The sequence below is a fragment of the Ornithorhynchus anatinus genome, chromosome 2, assembly GCF_004115215.2.
Source record: "Ornithorhynchus anatinus isolate Pmale09 chromosome 2, mOrnAna1.pri.v4, whole genome shotgun sequence".
Lineage (NCBI taxonomy): Eukaryota > Metazoa > Chordata > Mammalia > Monotremata > Ornithorhynchidae > Ornithorhynchus > Ornithorhynchus anatinus.
The window spans coordinates 49,233,975-49,252,073 of record NC_041729.1 but is presented as its reverse complement, the minus strand read 5'-3'; the positions used below and the strand labels follow the sequence as shown (position 1 = coordinate 49,252,073).

At 51.6% G+C, this 18,099-nt stretch overlaps 1 protein-coding gene across 3 annotated transcripts in view; it reads left to right on the top strand.

Moving 5' to 3' along the window:
* LOC100087236 (nodal modulator 3) overlaps nucleotides 1–10,730 on the top strand; it is a 55,512-nt gene extending 44,782 nt beyond the window's left edge. Inside the window, exons 29-31 of one of the 3 annotated variants that reach the window (XM_029058224.2) lie at nucleotides 229–348; nucleotides 3,338–3,430; nucleotides 10,369–10,730. In XM_029058224.2, coding sequence (XP_028914057.1) covers nucleotides 229–348; nucleotides 3,338–3,430; nucleotides 10,369–10,386 — 231 coding nt within the window. In that variant the 3' untranslated portion in view covers nucleotides 10,387–10,730. Of the gene's footprint in view, nucleotides 1–228; nucleotides 349–3,337; nucleotides 3,431–5,278; nucleotides 5,769–7,311; nucleotides 7,759–10,368 lie in introns of those variants that run through there. The other 2 variants (XM_029058223.1, XM_029058222.1) reach the window with 2 other exon arrangements.
* The last annotated feature ends 7,369 nt before the right edge of the window (nucleotides 10,731–18,099 follow it).

Below are 18,099 nucleotides of genomic sequence, written 5' to 3'. Positions count from 1 at the left end.
TGGCCATCATGACTGGCTCAGGTAAAGCCTTTGACTTGCTGTCTCCACTTTTCACCCAACGTGTGGAGACCAGTGATTAAATATTTCCCGTCTTCCCGTCCTGGCCCGTATCCACACCGGCCCACTCCCCGTGGGCCTAAGCCAGCAAGGCTGCACTGGTTTTAATGTTCCTTTGTTGTCCAAGTCCGTGCGTTTCTGTTGACCGCGACTTTTCTTCTTCATTCGCAGAATTACGTGGTGTTACTGGACTCTACTCTGTCCAAATCCCAGTACGATTACACTTTGCCGCAGGTTTCTTTCACCGCCACCGGATACCACAAACACGTTACTTTGATATTCAACCCCACGGTAAGTGAGAGGGGATATTTTAATAAGCAAATCAGTGTCCGTGAGAGAATTTAGAAAGCATCAGCCGCACGGGACCCGAATTCGGTTTCCAGAAGATCTTCCAAACTGAACCTTTGGATTATAGACGGAGCGGTGTCGTCGTGGCCGCGCGGCCCAGGTGAAAGGCTTGCCTCGGGCCAGTCGGGACCACAGTGGAAGTTAATTCAGAAAAGGCAGACTGGTCCTAGCTCGGATCATGCCACAGACACTGGGGTCAAGTCCTCTTAGAGTTTCTAAATCGAGGGCCACCATGTTGCCTCCTGGAGTTACTGTGCGAGGAATGTCTAGGAAAAATGGCAGTCAAGCACTTTGCCGATTTAGATTGATGATGATGATGATAATCATACTCTAGAGAGGCAACGAACTTTTCAGGGAAGCAGCATGACCTAGTGGTCCTAGTGGGAGTCAAAGGACCTGCGTTCTGAAGCCACCTACAGCCTTCGCCTGCTGTCTCTTAACTTCTCTGGGCCTCAGTTTCCTCGTGTGTAAAATGGGGATTCAGGGCCCGTTCTCCCTCCTACTTAGACCGTGAGCCCCACGTGGAATAGGTTCATTGTCCGACCCGAGTACCTTGTAGCTGCCCCAGTGCTTAGTACGGTGCTTGGCACACATATAGTGAGCACTTAAGCGCCACCACCTTTTTCAGGCTTTAGAGTTAGATCCCTGAAGGGGCAGAAGGTGTTCCGACATCCCCGTTAGCCCCAGTGGAGTTAGGAGATATCAGAAAGTAAGGCATGTAGACGAACCGTTTTGGCCTCGTTGCGAATCCGGACCTTAGGGGAAGTGAAATAGCCCTTGATAATGAGAATAATAATAAGTGCTTACTGTGTGCCAGGCACTGTACTAAGCATTTGGATTGCTACGAGGAAGCTTTAAATGGGGTTTCGCGCTTCCTTGCCAGCAAAGCTACCAGAGAAAGGTCATTTAGATAGGCAGAGTGAGATGAGTAGAGCTGCTTTGGCGAGAGGGCTGAAGTTCTAATCCCGAGGGGCCCTCTACCTTTGAAATATCGAAAAGGTGAATAGGGCTAGTGAGGGGAAGATAAATAGTTGTCCGTGTTTAACTTCAACCTTTTCCCATTCCACGTTTATAGAGGGCTGTGGGAAACAGCGTGGCCTGGTAGAAGGAGCCCGGGCCTGGGAGTCAGAGGACCTAGATTCTGATCCCTTGACTCGTTCCTGTCCGTCCGTCTCCCCCGATTAGACCGTGAGCCCGTCAAACGGCAGGGTCCGTCTCTGTCTGTTGCCGACTCGTTCATTCCAAGCGCTTAGTCCAGTGCTCTGCACATAGTAAGCGCTCAGTAAATACTATTGAATGAATGAATAATCCCGCCTCTGCCCCTTGCCTGCTGTGTGACCTTGGGCAAGTCGCTTAACTTCTCAGGGCCTCATTTCCCTCATCTGCAAAGCCGGGATCCGTTACCGTTCTCCCTCCTGCTTAGACCGTGAGTCCCATGTGGGACCTGATTATCTTGTATTTAGCCCAGCGCTTAGTACAGTGTCTGGCACGTAGTACACACTTAACGAATATCACAGCTATTATTTGTCATTATTAAGGTTTTTTTTAAAAAAATGGAGTGGGCTGGGAGATCTGGAAGATGGCACTGGGAGGCAGAGCACAGATTTGCTCTTGTCCATGACCTTCTTTCCTATGTGGTGGCGTCAGACAAAGCAGCGTGACTTAATGGATTTAGGGAGTCAAAGAAAAAGGAACACCTCAATGTGAGGAATCCACCAGTCCATCAGGGGTATTTCCTGAGCGCTTCCTGTGTGCAGAGCACTATAGTAACGTGGCTCAGTGGAAAGAGCCTGGGCTTCGGAGTCAGAGGTCATGGATTCGACTCCCGGCTCTGCCATTGTCAGCTGTGTGACTGTGGGCAAGTTACTTCACTTCTCTGTGCCTCAGTTACCTCCTCTGTAAAATGGGGATTAACTGTGAGCCTCACATGGGACAACCTGGTGACCCTGTATCTCCCCCAGCGCAGAAGGACCCGTGTTCTGATCACACAGAGAAGCAGCGTGGCTCACTGGAAAGAGCGCGGGCTTTGGAGTCAGAGGTCATGGGTTCGAACCCCAGCTCTGCCACTTCCCAGCTGTGTGACTTTGGGCAAGTCACTTAACTTCTCGGTGCCTCAGTTCCCTCATCTGTCAAATGGGGATGAAGACCGTGAGCCCCACGTGGGACAACCTGATTCCCCTGTTTCTACCCCAGCGCTTAGAACAGTGCTCGGCACATAGTAAGCGCTTAACAAATACCAACATTAATCCCATCTCCGCCGCTTGTCGTCAGCGTGACCTTGGGCAAGTCACTTAACCTCTCTGTGCCCCGGTTACCTCATCCGTAAAATGGGAACATTTTATTTTATTGCTGTGAGCCCCAAAAGGGACATCCAACCTGATTACCTTGTATCGCCCCCAGCGCTTACCACAGAGCTTGGGGCACATAATAAGCGCTTATCTTCACTTTTCTGTGCCTCAGCTATCTCATCTGTAAAACGGGGACTAAGACCGTGAGCCCCACGTGGGACAGCCTGATAACCCTGTATCTACCCCAGTGCTTAGAACAGTGCGTGGCACATAGTGAGCGCTTGACGAATACCATCGTTATTAATATTATTATTAACAGATACCATCATCATCATTGAAGAAACAGTGTAATCTTCTGTTAAATGGGCATTATAATGTATTTTGCCTAGTTGCTTAGTTTGCCGCGGGTGAATTTATTCATTCGGTAGTATTTATTGAGCGCTTACTAGGTGCAGAGCACTGTACTGAGCTCTTGGAATGTACAGTTCGGCAACGGATGGAGACCATCCCTGCCCAGTGACGGGCTCACAGTCTAATCCGTACGGTAATGCTCTCAAAGTGCTTGTAGTCGCGTTAAATAAGAGACCTGAGTCAAAGCAGTGTATAAAATAATGACTAATGGGCCCGGTTATTGGGATTTATAGAGAAAGCTGCCTGAACAAGATATTGCCCAAGGATCCTACATCGCATTGCCTCTTACACTGCTCCTGCTGCTAGCAGGTTACAACCACGATAAGGTAGGAAAGCGACTCTCTCCTGCCGTTTCGTTTGCGCGGGTAGGGTATTTTCGAATTCCCGGTCTCAAAAGGGCGCGATGGTACGACGGATAAATCGGTCACAGCCGTTTCCGGAATTATCGTTGAATTCAGAGCCGAATCTTCTCTAGGGCCGATCCCGGGGTTTGAGCCGCGAGACCGGAAGCACCCGGGGGCCGGGGCCGGCGATGGCTAAAGCGCCCGATGAAGTGCAGGGGTGAATGCTTATTTTGGATCGTCCGTCCTCGGTCTGACGCTTAGCCGTCATTTGCCGAATGCGACGGCTGCCGAGCGGCGGGGATGGCTCTGCGGCCTCGAGGTTGGAAATAGACGAAATCGGGTGGGCCCGCGGCTTCGCGCCGCAGTAAACAGTACAGAACCAAAAGGGGTCAATGGAATACGCTTAAAATAGCGATCGTTCCGTAGACGTCCCGTCTGTCGTCTCTGTTGTGCTTTCCCAAGTCCGTACCGCACGGGTCTGCACGCGGTAAGCGCTCAGTAGATACCACTGATCGATCGATTGACATCCCCCTATAAGCTCGTTACGGGCGGGGAACGTGTCTGCTGATTCGGTGGTATTGAGCACGCCCAAGTGCTGCTTAGTACAGTGCCCTGCACTTTGCAAGCGCTCAATAAAAAACCGATTGCTAGAACCATGTGGTTTGGAGCAGAAGTCCAAACTACCGAGAGGCAGCGTGGCCTAGTGGGCAGAGCGCAGGCCTGGGAGTCAGAAGCACCTGGGTTCTAATCCCGGCTCTGCCTCTTGGCTGCTGTGGGACCGTGGGCAAGTCTCTTCTCCGAGCTTCAGCTACCTCATCTCTAAAATGGGGATTAGGACTGTGGGCCCCATGTGGAACACGGACTGTGTTCTACCTGACTAGCTTGTATTTACCCCAACGCTTAGTACAGTGCCTTGCAGCGCTTAATAAATACCATTAAAAAATAGATAATAGTCACTGAGCCTTCTCGCTGGATTTATAGGAGCTGTAAGACTGCGGATTGACTTTTTGACTTTAGCCAGAATTGCGCGTCCTCCCCATCCTCGCAACGGCCTCGTTTCAGCGGAGGCCACCTTTCACGCGGTCGCGATGGCATTTCGGCAGAGCTGTCGGGGCGAGCTGAGGATTCACTCTGACTGAATTCAGGTTTTTCCGCAGCTGGATTGCCGGATATTTGTTCGCGTTCAAACCTGCCCGCCCTTGGTTGCCGTGAGAAGCACCTTGGCTCGGTGGAAAGGGCCCGGGCCTGGGAGTCAGAGGTCGTGGGTTCGAATGCCGGCTCCGCCGCTTGTCAGCCGTGTGACTGTGGGCAAGTCACTTCACTTCTCTGGGCCTCAGTTCCCTCATCTGGAAAATGGGGATTAACTGTGAGCCTCACGTGGGGCAACCTGATGACCCTGTATCTCCCCCAGCGCTTAGAACAGTGCTCTGCACATAGTAAGCGCTTAACAAATACCATTTAAAGCTATTATTTTAGCTGTCTGAAACTGCACCACCACAGCCTCCGATGGCTTCTCGGTACCATAGCCCAGCCCCAATATATCAGCTTAGTCTCCCTGTATCTGTTTTTATCTTCAAATGTTGAGGAAGCTGGGAGTTTGGAATTTTCATAAAAGTCCCAGTTGGTATGGGGAAAGTATCACCGACGTTTGAATGTGACAGAGCGAGGTGCATTCCCGTGTATATTCGTATATTTGTATATCCCCGTATATCCGTACGTCTACGAAGGCACCCGATCGCCCCCGCGCTCAAGAATTTAGATTCTCTCCTCCGGTCAGTCTCACTCCCACGCCCTCCCACCTCCCCTCCTCTCCCTCTTTTCCTTTTCCAGCTCATTCCTCTGCTCCTACAGTTGACTAGTCGCCTGCAAGGAGTGCGCGCACTTGGACAGGCGGGTTCTGACGTTGGCGGCCCGGAGGACGCGAAGAGACAAGCCAAAAAGCAGAAGACGAGGCGAACGTGAGGCTCGAGTAGCGCGGTCTGAATCCCCGACCGAGGCCGGGCCGGAGCCCGGGGCGCTTCAGAAGACACGAGCGGCTCTTGGGGTGAAACTGTGAACTTCTCGGAGGACTGCCCCGTTCTGTTCGCTCCACTCACTCTCTGCCCTCTTCCCATTCGATTTTATACGGCATCTGCCTTCCCCACGTATCGACGAAAGGAGTAGATCCTTCTGCCGAGCACACTTTTCACAATCGAAGATAATTTATTTTTTTGTCATGGAAATATTTTAAGCTCCCTCTGGTGATGTGAGAACGAAATCCTTATCTTCAGTCATGATTTTCAAGAGAGATTCAAATAAACGTGATCCTTGATTCTTTTCAGTCCGGGGTGGTCTGTGAGGAGGGCCGTCGTCGTCCTCCCCCTCGACGTTGAGGACTCGGGACGGTAACGGCCTCCACCCGTTCTGTGGTCACGGCCAGGTTGTGTCTCATCCAGATTTTCCCTGATCCTGAATCCGTCCTCGGGCCTTCCGCCTCGGGTGGCGCCCGCAGGACGGTTTTTCCGACCGCTGTGATGACGCTGTCTCGGCTCCTTCAGCGGCGGGCCGTCTCCGTTTAGAGGCGGTAAGGGCCAGAGGGATTAAGCCGGAAAGCAGTAACAGAGAAGAGGCAAGACTGAGGATTTCCGGGTTTTAATACGACTAGCCATCGGGCCCTGCCCGGGTGTACTCGTCTCTCTCGCCGCGGATGTACGTAAGAGATTCGATGCGTTTGTTCCATGCCACTTTTTGTTCGCTTCTTAGGAAAGCCGTGAAGTCTGTTGGAAATCTAGGGACAGATGCGATGTAGGGGGACACTTTCTCAGAGTGGTTTCTGATTCTTATTTCACGCGTACACTCGGAAACAACCCTTTCAAATGTTAATGATGCTTTTTATCGGACGCGGCGGAAAGGTTGGAAGCTCCGGAAGGATACCAGTAAATGTCAGCGAGCTCTTCGGTGTCTCTGACGCTACCTTTAAGGGGCAGTGTTACACCGCGGGAGGACCTGAGATCGTTTTCTGTTGAAGGGCCGAAGGGAAGACTCCTTAAAAGAAAGCGATGTGGCAAACCACCTTTCACTCTCAAGGTGAAAGTCAACCCCGACCAGTTTGTGTGAAAAACTTCCGGCATTAGGTACCGCAGATTTCTGGGTAGAAATTCCCCGATCCTTAGACCATTTCTCCAGCAGGGCTTCGAATGTGGGAAAGTTGTACGTGCTTCTCTTTTCCTTTGCCAGTATTTTTTGATTTTTCTCCTTTAAGAAAGCTTTTTTCCTAGGATATCGTCAAGGAGCGCTATTTTTCTCATTAGTCTGAAACCCCGGTGGTTAGGTCGCTTAGCGTACTTGATTTATGGTGGCTACTCTTCAGGGACGATTAAGAATTTTCGGGAGATTTCTAATCTTGTTCTTTGCCATCTACATTCAGGTGATTTCTTCAGACGATACACCGTTCTGAGTGGTGGTGGTGGGGGCGGGGGGATGATGAAATAATGAAAATTGTCCCGCATTTGAGCTTGCAGATCTAAAACCGGGGAACTATTCCTTGTGCCCCCGAGATCTCCCTTTATAAATGCTCACATTTGGCCTCACGGGACTCTATTTCGGTAGAATCTTCTGCGGAGGAGACAGGCGAGAGACTATTCAGGCCATTTCATTTTCACTTTTCCCTGTCTCCAGCTGCTCTGTGCTGGTGGGAGGGAGAACAGGGCTGGCAGGGGAGTAAGTGACCGATAGCCACCGAAAGATGGGTCCTCCCTCGGGCTTGCGGCTTTCCTTTTACCTGGGCGGGTTTGGTCAGGGCATAGCAGGCTTTGGTATTAGAATATTCCACCTCGTCATCTCGAGATGTATAACCCCAGCTTGCTAATCCTCCTCCTAAACAGTTTGAAGTACAAATCAGCAAGGAAACGACCACGGGGGAAAGGAGTTCCTGAATCGAATGTCTCTCGGGCTTCTCACGTCGTGTCTTCTGCGGAAAGAAGTCAAAGAAAGAACCGTATAATGTGTGCTTGACTATTTTAACAACACTGAGCCTTGCTGTGGTAAAGCCCAGGACACTCTTCTGTAGGCGTGAAATGCTTTATTAATATTGAATGTTTGCAACCTAGTTGGCACGAGAGGCGGTTTAATTTCTACCGTATCTACAGTAGGACTTTGCTGTAGCAGGGGTCAAGATCATGTGTTTTCATCCATTTTTAGAAGCTTTAAATCCTAATGATTCTGGGAAATGCAGTGATCTCTCTGAAAATACTGTCTCCTGATGTGACATGATCATTAGTGGTGTTTATTGAGCACTTACCGTGGGGAGAGCAATAAAAATAATGGTGGTATTTGTTAAGCGCTTACTATGTACAGAGCACTGTTCTAAGTGCTGGGGGGGAAACAAGGTGATCAGGTTGTCCCACGTGGGGCTCTCAGTTTTAATCCCCATTTTACAGATGCGGGAACTGAGGCACAGAGAAGTTAAGTGACTTGCCCACAGTCACACAGCTGACGGAGCTGGGATTAGAACCCATGACCTCTGACTCCCAAGCCCGGGCTCTTTCCACCGAGCCGCAAGTACAATACGACAGAGTTGGCAGATAGGTTCCTTGCCCTCGATCTTACCGCGACATGGGGAAATGGCCCGTCGGCTGTTGTTCTTTTTTTTCCTCCCAGCCCGCTCAGAACAAACGAAATTATAATCTTGGAAATCTGTAGAGAACCTTAAATCCCGGGAAAGTAGAATGGCTTTATCACACCTCCCTAGATGGTTTCTAGACCCCGGATGGGCTCTGATGGACAAGCTGGAGAGGATTAGGGGGGTGTTGGAATTATTGTGGGGAACCAATCCATAGCACCATGGGGACCGGTGGTACTTCTTTGCCCGGCCTTTATAAAACTAAAGCTTTGATGAGCGACTCCCTAAACAGAAAATTAATTAGGCTGGGTTTGGGTGGGAAGACACTGAGAGGCGTTTCATCCGTGTAGCTAGACCAGATGCTCAACTGCCAGATTATATCGGATGATTTGATTTGTTTCTGATAATCAATTCTGGCGGGGTCTTTTCATCATCGCCGACGGCATACGAGACACTGGAATAGGCGCATGAGAGCATCAGTAAAATTAAGAGACACGCTCTTGCCCTTTAAAGAGTTTACAGTCTAGTGGATGTGTGGTCCGTGAAACCTTCCAGTGATTCTCCCCCCCCCCCGTCCCCGTCCCCGTCCCAAGATTTCCTTTCATGACTGGTCACTTTCCAGCAGGAGAATCTTGGGGGATTTTGGCAAACAGCCTTTCTAATCATTCCTGGGATCTTCCTTCCCTCCCTCACATCTAGACGATTAACATTTCTGAAGAGCCCTCGGTTGATCGTTTTGACACCGCCAAGAACTCTCAGCCCTTTCCAGCGAACGTGCTCAGGAGTGGGAAATATGAGGGGTTGGAAGCATGTTTCCCTTCTCTCCACGGCTGTCTCCTTTCAGTTTCATTTCCGGAAGTCATTTGCACAGACTTGTGTTTTGTAATCGTTTGCTCACATTTAGACAGAACAATTTAAACTGGGCATTTCTGGCTTCCTCCAGTCTACCCCTTTTCCCTACCATTGTATTTTCTCTTTTTTCTACTTGCAATCCCTCTGCTCATTCCTTAAGCGCCGCTTATCTCCCTGCTCAGAGAATATTTTTGAGCATTTCTGAGCCCTATGTATTCTTTTTGAAATGTAACCTATGAATACTAAGCCCTTCTTACTTTCCCTGATCCTCTTTCTTTCATTTAACAGCTTCCGTAAAGGAGCTGCCTCTTCTTCCCCCCCCTTTCAAAATGGCATTTAAGCTAATGTGGCTTAGTCCTTTCACCTGTCGATTGATCGTCTCTCAGAGCTTGTTTTGCATCTCTTTTTTTCTTAATAACTGTATTTGTCAAATCCCGCGTGATGAGCACATTGTAAGTGCTGGGGTAGATTCAGCATTTACGGATCGGACACAGTCCCTGCCTCACGTCGGGCTCACGGTCTCAGTAGTGGGGAGATCAGGTATTGAATCCCCACTGTACAGATGAGGAGACTGAGGCACACGGAAGTTAGGGCACTCGCCCGAGGTCACAGCGGACAAGTGGCGGAACTGGGATTAGAACCCAGGTCCCTCTGACTCCCGGTCCCGTGCTATTTCCGTTAGGCCGTGCTACGTCTCTACTATGATGCCAAGTTCCTCTGATCTCCGATGAACTTGCTTCAGTATTCGGTTTGACGGAAATAAACGCCGTGATTCCTATTCTCGCCTTTCTCTTTCCTCCATCACCTCGCCAAAGATATGTTTGCAGACTGTTAAAATCCAGTCAGCTTTTCTGATGAAGATTTACGGTGTTTCCCATTTTCACCTAGGTGATTATCATATAGGTATAAGAACTGTACCCCCGCCCCCAATGCTTAGTGCTTGGCACGCAATAAGTGCCCAGTACAGACAACTGAGCGATCGAAAACTCTTAAAGACTGCTTCACGAAGCCTGTCCCAATACTCCATGAACACAGCTCATCCTTTAGACTGCAAGCTCGTTGTGGGCAGGAGATGTGTCTATTTTTGAGGTGTACTCTCCCAAGCGCTTAGTACAGCGCTCTGCGCTCAATAAACACGGTGGAATAAATGAAGTAAGCACTCAATAAGTACAATTGAATGAACACAGCGAAATAGAAAATGGGGTATTAGCCAATCAGCGATATTTATGCTTACAACAGTGCTTGACACGTAGTAAGCGCCTAACAGATATCGTCATTATTGAGAGCTAACTGCAGAGCACTGTACTAAGCGCTTGGGAGGGTACAAAATGCAACAGAATTGGTAGACGCATTCCCTGCCCACAACAGCTTGCTTCCTCTCGCCCTCTCTCCCATCCCCTCAGGGGCTAAGTGGTTCATTCTCCAAGCTAGTTTGTCTTCCACGTGCCTGCTTTTCCTTTTTCGGTAGTCCAAGAAGGAATCGTAGAACCGAAGTTGTCCACCCAGCGGTTGGCACGGATTAGGAGCCCATCATTTGAAGCAAAGCAGCCGAGGAAGCCGTCCTCCCGCCTGACCGACGAGGTTTGTAGATCCGCCCCAGGTCACCCTCGTCAGCTCTCCCCGAAGTTCTCCCGGCCTCACCGCCCCAGCTGTCGTCGCGCCGAGAGTTCGCTCTCCACTCCCCGGCGCCTCGCCTGACCCCAAGGCCTTCCGCGGACCCCTCCGAGCTCGTCATCCCATCCCGAGGTCCTCGGAGCAGGTTTTGGTGACCAAGACCCGAACGAACGCAGAGCGAAGTCGGGGGGCGGCGGGTCAGGGAGCCGACTGCCGCGGGAGGCGGAGGACGAGCGGCGGGCGCAGGGGAGGCTGCCGGGTTCCGAGCTGATCGCCGAGAACGGGCTCGACGTGCCTCGTGCCGACGTTCACGTGGACGGACGGTCCCGGCGCCGGGGGGACGGTGAGGGGCCGGACCCTTCGCGGAGCCGTCGCGGTTCACAAACCGAGGAACGAAAAAGCGTGTGCAACAGGGCGAATGAAAGGGAGGGCTCTTTGCGGGCAGGGAGCGTGTCTGCCGCCTGGGACTCTCTCGAGCGCTTAGTACAGTGCTCTGTACGTGGACGGTGCTCCACGAATCCCGTTGATCGAGGTGGTGATTCGGGCCTGTCGATTTGAACGAGTGTCATTCAAGAGATGAAACTTCCAGCTCTCCCCGAATGCCCTCTTCCTACATCTGCCCCGCTGCTCACCTCTTTCTTCTTAACTACCCCCCTTTCCTCCCCTGCTCAGGGACTGCTCCATCCCAACCTACATTCTCCCCGTCCTGTCGGTCTGCCCGACCACCAAGGCTTTCTTAGGTTATTTCTCTAGCCTGGAATGCTCTTACCTCCTCTCTGTCAAACCTCCTCCCCCCTCTCCTCGGTCTCTCCTGACAGCCCTCGTTTTCCACCGAGTCTTCCCGGCCTGGCCGAATATTCCCGACCGTTCAGTCCCACCAGCCGACCCCGGACCTCTTCGCTCCCCTAAGTGCCTCGATTCCTTGACCCGTGCGTCGTCCCGTCCTGGACTTCGGTCACTAGAGATCTTACTCTCTGCGGCTCTCCGGGAGTTTGTAAATCCCTCGAGGGCAGGGATTGTGAATTCAGTTTTTTTGGGGGGTGACTCCCCGGAGGGTTCGGTGTCGGGCTTCGCGTCTACTGAACGCCGGCCCGCCGGCCGCTTGGCTCGGTGGTCTCTGCTGCCACTTGTCAGCCGTGTGACTGTGGGCAAGTCACTTCACTTCTCTGGGCCTCAGTGCCCTCATCTGGAAAATGGGGCCGAAGACCGTGAGCCTCACGTGGGACGGCCCGATGACCCTGTATCTCCCCCGGCGCTCGGAACGGTGCTCGGCGCGTAGTAAGCGCTTAACAGATACCAACATTGTTGTTGTTATTACCGACATGACTAAACTCCTGAGCTTCCAACACAACGCTACCCTCCACCCTATCCCAGAAACTATAACCTTGATATCATCTGTGGCGCCTCGTTATCCTTACGCTCTCACACTCAGTCTGTTAGCAAATCTCATCTGTCAAATGGGGATGAAGACCGTGAGCCCCACGTGGGACAACCTGATTCCCCTGTGTCTACCCCAGTGCTTAGAACAGTGCTCGGCACGTAGTGAGCGCTTAACAAATGCCAACATTATTATTATTATTATTATTATTATTAAATCCTGCTGGTTTTCTCGCCCCAGTACTTTGTGAATCCACCCTTTTCATTCAATAGTATTTATTGAGCGCTTACTATGGGCAGAGCACTGTACTAAGCGCTTGGCATGTACAAATCAGCAACAGATACAGTCCCTGCCCATTGACAGGCTTACAGTCCTTGCATTTTAACAGCCGCCACCCTGATTCAAGAGCTCATAATAATGTTGGTATTTAAGTGCTTACTATGTGCCGAGCACCGTTCTGAGCGCCGGGGGAGATACAGGGGAATCGGGTCGTCCCACGTGGGGCTCACACACTTTTAATCCCCATTTTACAGATGAGGGAACTGAAGCCCAGAGGAAGTGAAGTGACTTGCCCACAGTCACCCAGCGGACAAGTGGCAGAGCTGGGGTTCGAACTCGTGACCCCCGACTCCACGGCCCGGGCTCTTTCCGCTGAGCCACGCTGCTTCGGACCCCTGCTTGTGGTTTCCCTGCCTCGCGACCTCTCCCCTCTTCGGCCCCTTCTATACGCTGCTGCCCAGACTGTCATTCTAAATTAGGCGCGTGCCTCGCCTACTCTCCCAGACCTTAGTACACTGCACAATCCCCCACTGTGTGCAGAGCGCTGTACTAAGTGTTTTCATTCACTCAGCCATAGTTTTGGAGCGTTTCCTGAGAGCTCACCTCCTCCAAGAGGCCTTCCCAGACTGAGCTTCCCCTCTTCCCTCTGCTCCCTCTCTGCCCGCCCTTCACCTCCGCTCAGCTAAGCCCCCTTTCCTTCTGCTCCTCCCCACTCCGTTCCCCTCCCCTCAGCCCTGTGCTTATTTGTATAGATCTTTATTACCCTATTTATCTTGCTAACGAAATGTCCATCCCCTTGATTCTGTTCATTGCTATCGTTTTTGTTTGTCCGTCCGTCTCCCCCGATTAGACCGCGAGCCCGTCGACGGGCAGGGACCGTCTCTGTCTGTTGCCGAATTGTCCGTTCCGAGCGCTTAGTACAGTGCTCTGCACATAGTAAGCGCTCAATAAGTACAATTGAATGAACACTGTGTGCAGAGCACTGTACTAAGCGGTCGGGAGAGTACAGTCTAAGAATAAACAGGCACGTTCCCTGCCCACAACGGGCTTACAGTCTAGATGGGGAGAATAGAGTTAGTAGACGTGGTCCACGCCTTAAGCAGCGTGGCTCAGTGGAAAGATCCCGGGCTTAGGAGTCAGAGGTCATGGGTTCTAATCCCGGCTCCGCCGCCTGTCAGCCGGGTGACTTTGGGCAAGTCACTTGACTTCTCGGTGCCTCAGAATACCTCATCTGTAAAATGGGGATGAAGACTGTGAGCCTCACGTGGGACAACCCGATCACCCTGTATCTACCCCAGGGCTTAGAACGGTGCCCGGCGCATAGCGAGCGCTTAATGAATACCAACATTATTATTAGGGGGGGACTGGACCCCAAAAGAATTGGATAATAGTAGGAAGAACCTTCTGTGGGGCGCGCATGTTTACCTTCTCATCCAGCAGAAGCTGCTGTCGGTTCCAAGGCTACTCTCCAGCTACAGTCATCCCTCCCCCCGAACGAACCCCGTGCCTCGCTCTTGAGCCTTCCTCATTCCCTTCCCCCTGCGAAGCGGAAAAGCGATGGAGGGACTGCCGCCCCCCTCGGAACCGCTCCCCAATCCTCTCGAGTCTCTTACCCGGTCCCCCTTGGGAAAAAAATACACTACTTGTGCCAGCCTGCCAAGGCGAACCAAGGGCCCAAACCAAGATTGAAAAGAAATGCCTCCACCAGATGAAAAGAAGCAATGAGACAGGGCCGGCTCTTCTTTTTCTCGTCTCCCGTCGTCCGTCAGGCAGTATTTTTGTCCTCCGGCGAGCCGATTAGCAAGAAACCTCAGCTATAGAACAGTTCAGGAGCTGTTGGGGCGCGGCATCCGTGTTCTTCGGCCATTAAATGCTACCTTTGATGAAGCTCGGCCACTTGGCAGCTGAGTAACTGTGGGCAAGTCACTTCGCTTCTCTGGGCCTCAGTTACCTTATCTCTAAAATGGGGATTAAGACTGTGAGCCCCATGTGGGACACGGACTGTGTCCAACCTGATCCGCTTGTATCCGCCCCGACCCTTAGCGCCGTGCCTAGCGCATCCTAAGCACTTAATATGCCACAGTTATTATATCGATTAGACCGTAAGCCCGTCAAAGGGCAGGAGCTGTATCTGTTACCGATTTGTACATTCCCAGCGCTTAATATGGTGCTCTGAACTTAGTAAGCGCTCAATAAATACTACTGAATGAACTGTACCCTTCCCAGCACGCAGTATAATGCTCCGCGCACGGTAAGCGTTCGATAAATACGATCGACTGATCGACTGTGGCTGCCTACGCGACTCGGACCTGCGAAGAATCCGAACTTCCGTTCCTCTAGCCGCAAAGCCCTACCGATTTTTGGTTTTGTCCTTTTGTGGCCTTAGTGGGTTTTGGTTTTTCTTCTCTCCCTGCCCATCTGCCGTCAGTCCCCTCTCCCCCTTTCTGGTTTTAGATCGTGAGCACCCTGAGGAATAGGGACTGTTTCTAACTGCCGCCTTTCTATCCTTTCCCACACAGGAAGTGCTTAACAAATACGACTACTGCTATTCTCCGAGGTGGATTCGTTCATTCAATAGTATTTATTGAACGCTTACTATGTGCAGAGCACTGTATTAAGCGCTTGGAACGTACAAATCGGCAACAGAGAGAGACAGTCCCTGCCCATTGACGGGCTTACAGGATTAGTATCTATTGAACACCCGCAGTGTCGCATGAAATGTACAGAATATATACACAGCTCGTTCTCCGTCCGCTAAGGAGCAACCTGCACGTACTGTTAGAGAAGCAGCACTGCTGAGCGCATAGAGCACGGGCCTGGAATTGTCCATTCCAAGCGCTTAGTACAGTGCTCGGCACATAGTAGGCGCTCAATAAATACTACGGAATGAATGAATGGAAGTCCGAAGGACCTGGGTTCCAATCCCACTTGTCTGCCGGGTGGCTTCGGGCAAGTGACGTAACTTCTCCGTACTTGGGTTCCCTCATCTGTAAGATGGGGATTAAGACACTGGGCCCCGTGGGGGACCCGGGCCGTGGTCCGACCTGATTAGTTTGCCCCAGTGCTCAGTACGGTGCCCGGCACATAGTGGACGCTTAGCGAGTACCATTAAAAGAAAAATGTAGTGCGAATGCCCCGATACTAACCAGGCATTTTGCCACTGATGGTCTTCACCGTTTATGGTCGTTTCGCATTTGTTTTCCCGGTTCTTGTTTGGCAGCCTCGATGGGGACGTCGTAGGGAGTAGTCGGGTGGAGCCGAGGACGGAGTTCTTCCCAACTGTATAACCAAGTTATCGATCTCCCTGGACGGGTTTAAGACGTAGTTCCTCCCTATCTTTTTAAAGGGATCAATCAGGAGAGCGCATCCTTGGCTGGGCAGGAAACAGTTTCGTTAGCATTGTCAGGCTCCCCGGCATTGATCCACGCGGGGAACCGCAGGGCCCGAACCGTGACGTGTGTGTAGGCTACAGGAGTACGTCGTCGGCGTCCCTCGATACGTGTGACCCGAGGGGGCTGGGATTTTATCCGCCCGGCAAACGCTACTCCGTGAGTCATCCCAGAATCGCAGTTTTACTCTCCTTGATCGAGTGAGCGTCCAACGCGGTGAGTCAAACTCTCCTCCCAATCACCGCTTCTGCCCATCCCCGTAAGAACCGGGAATCCGGCCGCAGATACGGCAGGTGGGTCATACAGACGGTGTGGTCGAGGGGGAAAGGGCAGGGGCCTGGGAGTCGGAGGATCTGGATTCTAATCCCGGCTCCGCCACTTGTCTGCCGTGTGTCCTTGGACGAGTCCCTTAACTCCTCTGGGCCTCAGTTTTCTTAGATGTAAAATGGGGACTCAACGCCTCTTCGCCCTCGTCCTTAGACTGTGAGCTCCAGGTGCGACAGGGCCCGTGTCCAACCCGATTTCTTTTTATCCACCCCATTGCTTAGTGCAGCGTCTGGCACACGGCGCTTAGTAGATTCCGTTGTTTTTAGGAATGAGTACATCTAGCCTTTTCCTTAAAAGATGGTGCTTATTCCCTTCCACCCACCTGAATTTCATTCATTCATTCACTCAATAGCATTCATTGAGCGCCTACTATGTGCAGAGCACTGTCCCGAGCGCTTGGAACGGACAAATCGGTAACAGATAGAGACGGTCCCTGCCCTTTGACGGGCTTACGGTCTAATCGGGGGGGAGACGGACGGACGAGAACGGTAGCAATAAATAGAATCAAGATAGCAGTAAACAGAATCGAGGCAATAAAAGGAATCAAGAATGTGAATGTGCTGAGGTATTTTTTTTTTTTCAACTGCTGGGACCGTGGGGAAGGGGAATAACTGGAAGGAACGGGTGAAGAAGACAACTCTTTTTGGTGGAATTTAATTCCTGGCGCGAGTCTATTATCCCTCTGGCGGAGCCTCCCTCATTTTCCCGCTGGACCAACCGTGGGCTATTCCCTCTGGAGCAATATCGTCCAAAGCGGGGAGGGTGACGGGTGCCTCGGATACGATCTCAAATGGAAAGCCCTTCGAATAGATCAAAAGCAGGAAGCCAGCGAGTCAACCCACAGAGCGACTGACTCCCTCACTGTGAGGCAGAAAAGAATGAAAGAGAAGAAGAATGAGGGAGAGAAGCTTAGTGAGTACTTCAGCTCGGTCTTCAGCTTGGCTCCGTGGAAAGAACCCGGGCTTGGGGGTCAGGGGTCGTGGGTTCTAATCCCGGCCCTGCCACTTGCCAGCTGGGTGACTGTGGGCAAGTCACTTCACTTCTCTGGGTCTCAGTGACCTCATCTGGAAAATGGGGAGGAAGACGGTGAGCCTCACATGATGACCCTGTATCTCCCCCGGTGCATAGAACAGTGCTCTGCACATAGTCAGCACTTAATAAATACCAGCATTATTATCATTATCTATAAACTGGGGATTGAGACCGGGAGCCCTCCTTGGGGCGGGGACCGTGTCCGACTCGATTTGCTTGTATCCGCCCCAGCGCTTAGTACGGTGCGTGGCACATAATAAGCGCTTAACGAATGCCACGATTATTATTATTATTGTCCTCTTTTGTCTCAACTAAGTCCCTGTTGCCACAGGTGCACTCTGCAATCAACGGGACCGGGGCGGGGGGGGGGGGATAGGAGCTGAGGCAGTGACGGCCGTTGACGATGAAAACGGCAACGTTAGGGCGTCGGGTGCCGGGTCGGGCTCGAGTCTCCCATCAATCAGTGGTATTTATTGAGCGCTTACTGGGTTCAGGGCACTGTACTGAACACTTGGGGGAATACAGCGCAACAGAGTTGGTAGACACGCTTCCTTCCACCTAGAAGCAGGTGGCTTAGTGGATAGAGCCCCGGCCTGGGAGTCAGAAGGACCTGGGTTCTAATCCTGGCTCTGCCGCTTATCCGCTGGGTGACCCCGGGCAAGTCGCTTCCCTGTGCCTCAGTTTCCGAATCTGTAAAATGGGGATTAAGACCGTGAGTCCCGTGTGGGACCCGGACTGTGTCCGACCTGATTAGCTAGGATCTACCCCAGCACCTAGTACAGTGCCCGGCACGGAGTAAACGCTTAACAAATGCTATAAAAAAAAAAAAAGGAGTGATTTCCATCCTGCTGATCTGAAATCCATCTGGAGTTTGTCCCTTAATCTCCTCTATCCCTCTCCCTTTCCGCTAACCCTCTCTCGACTCCCCGGAGCTTTGGGAGGCTGAATGACATAATACCCTGACAGCCTGCTGGACTTGTGAGTTTTTTTTTTTAAAAAAGAAAACTCTTTGAGGGTATCTACTTACTCTGTCGTACTCTCCCGAGTGCTTAGTACAAGGTCTCGCTCTCAGGAAGTCCTCAATACCACCGAACGATTGATTAGTGAAATCTAGATGAGATCGAGAAAGAATACTTCCACCCTTCAGCAAGCGTTCTGCCGCCGGACTTGGCATTCAGAA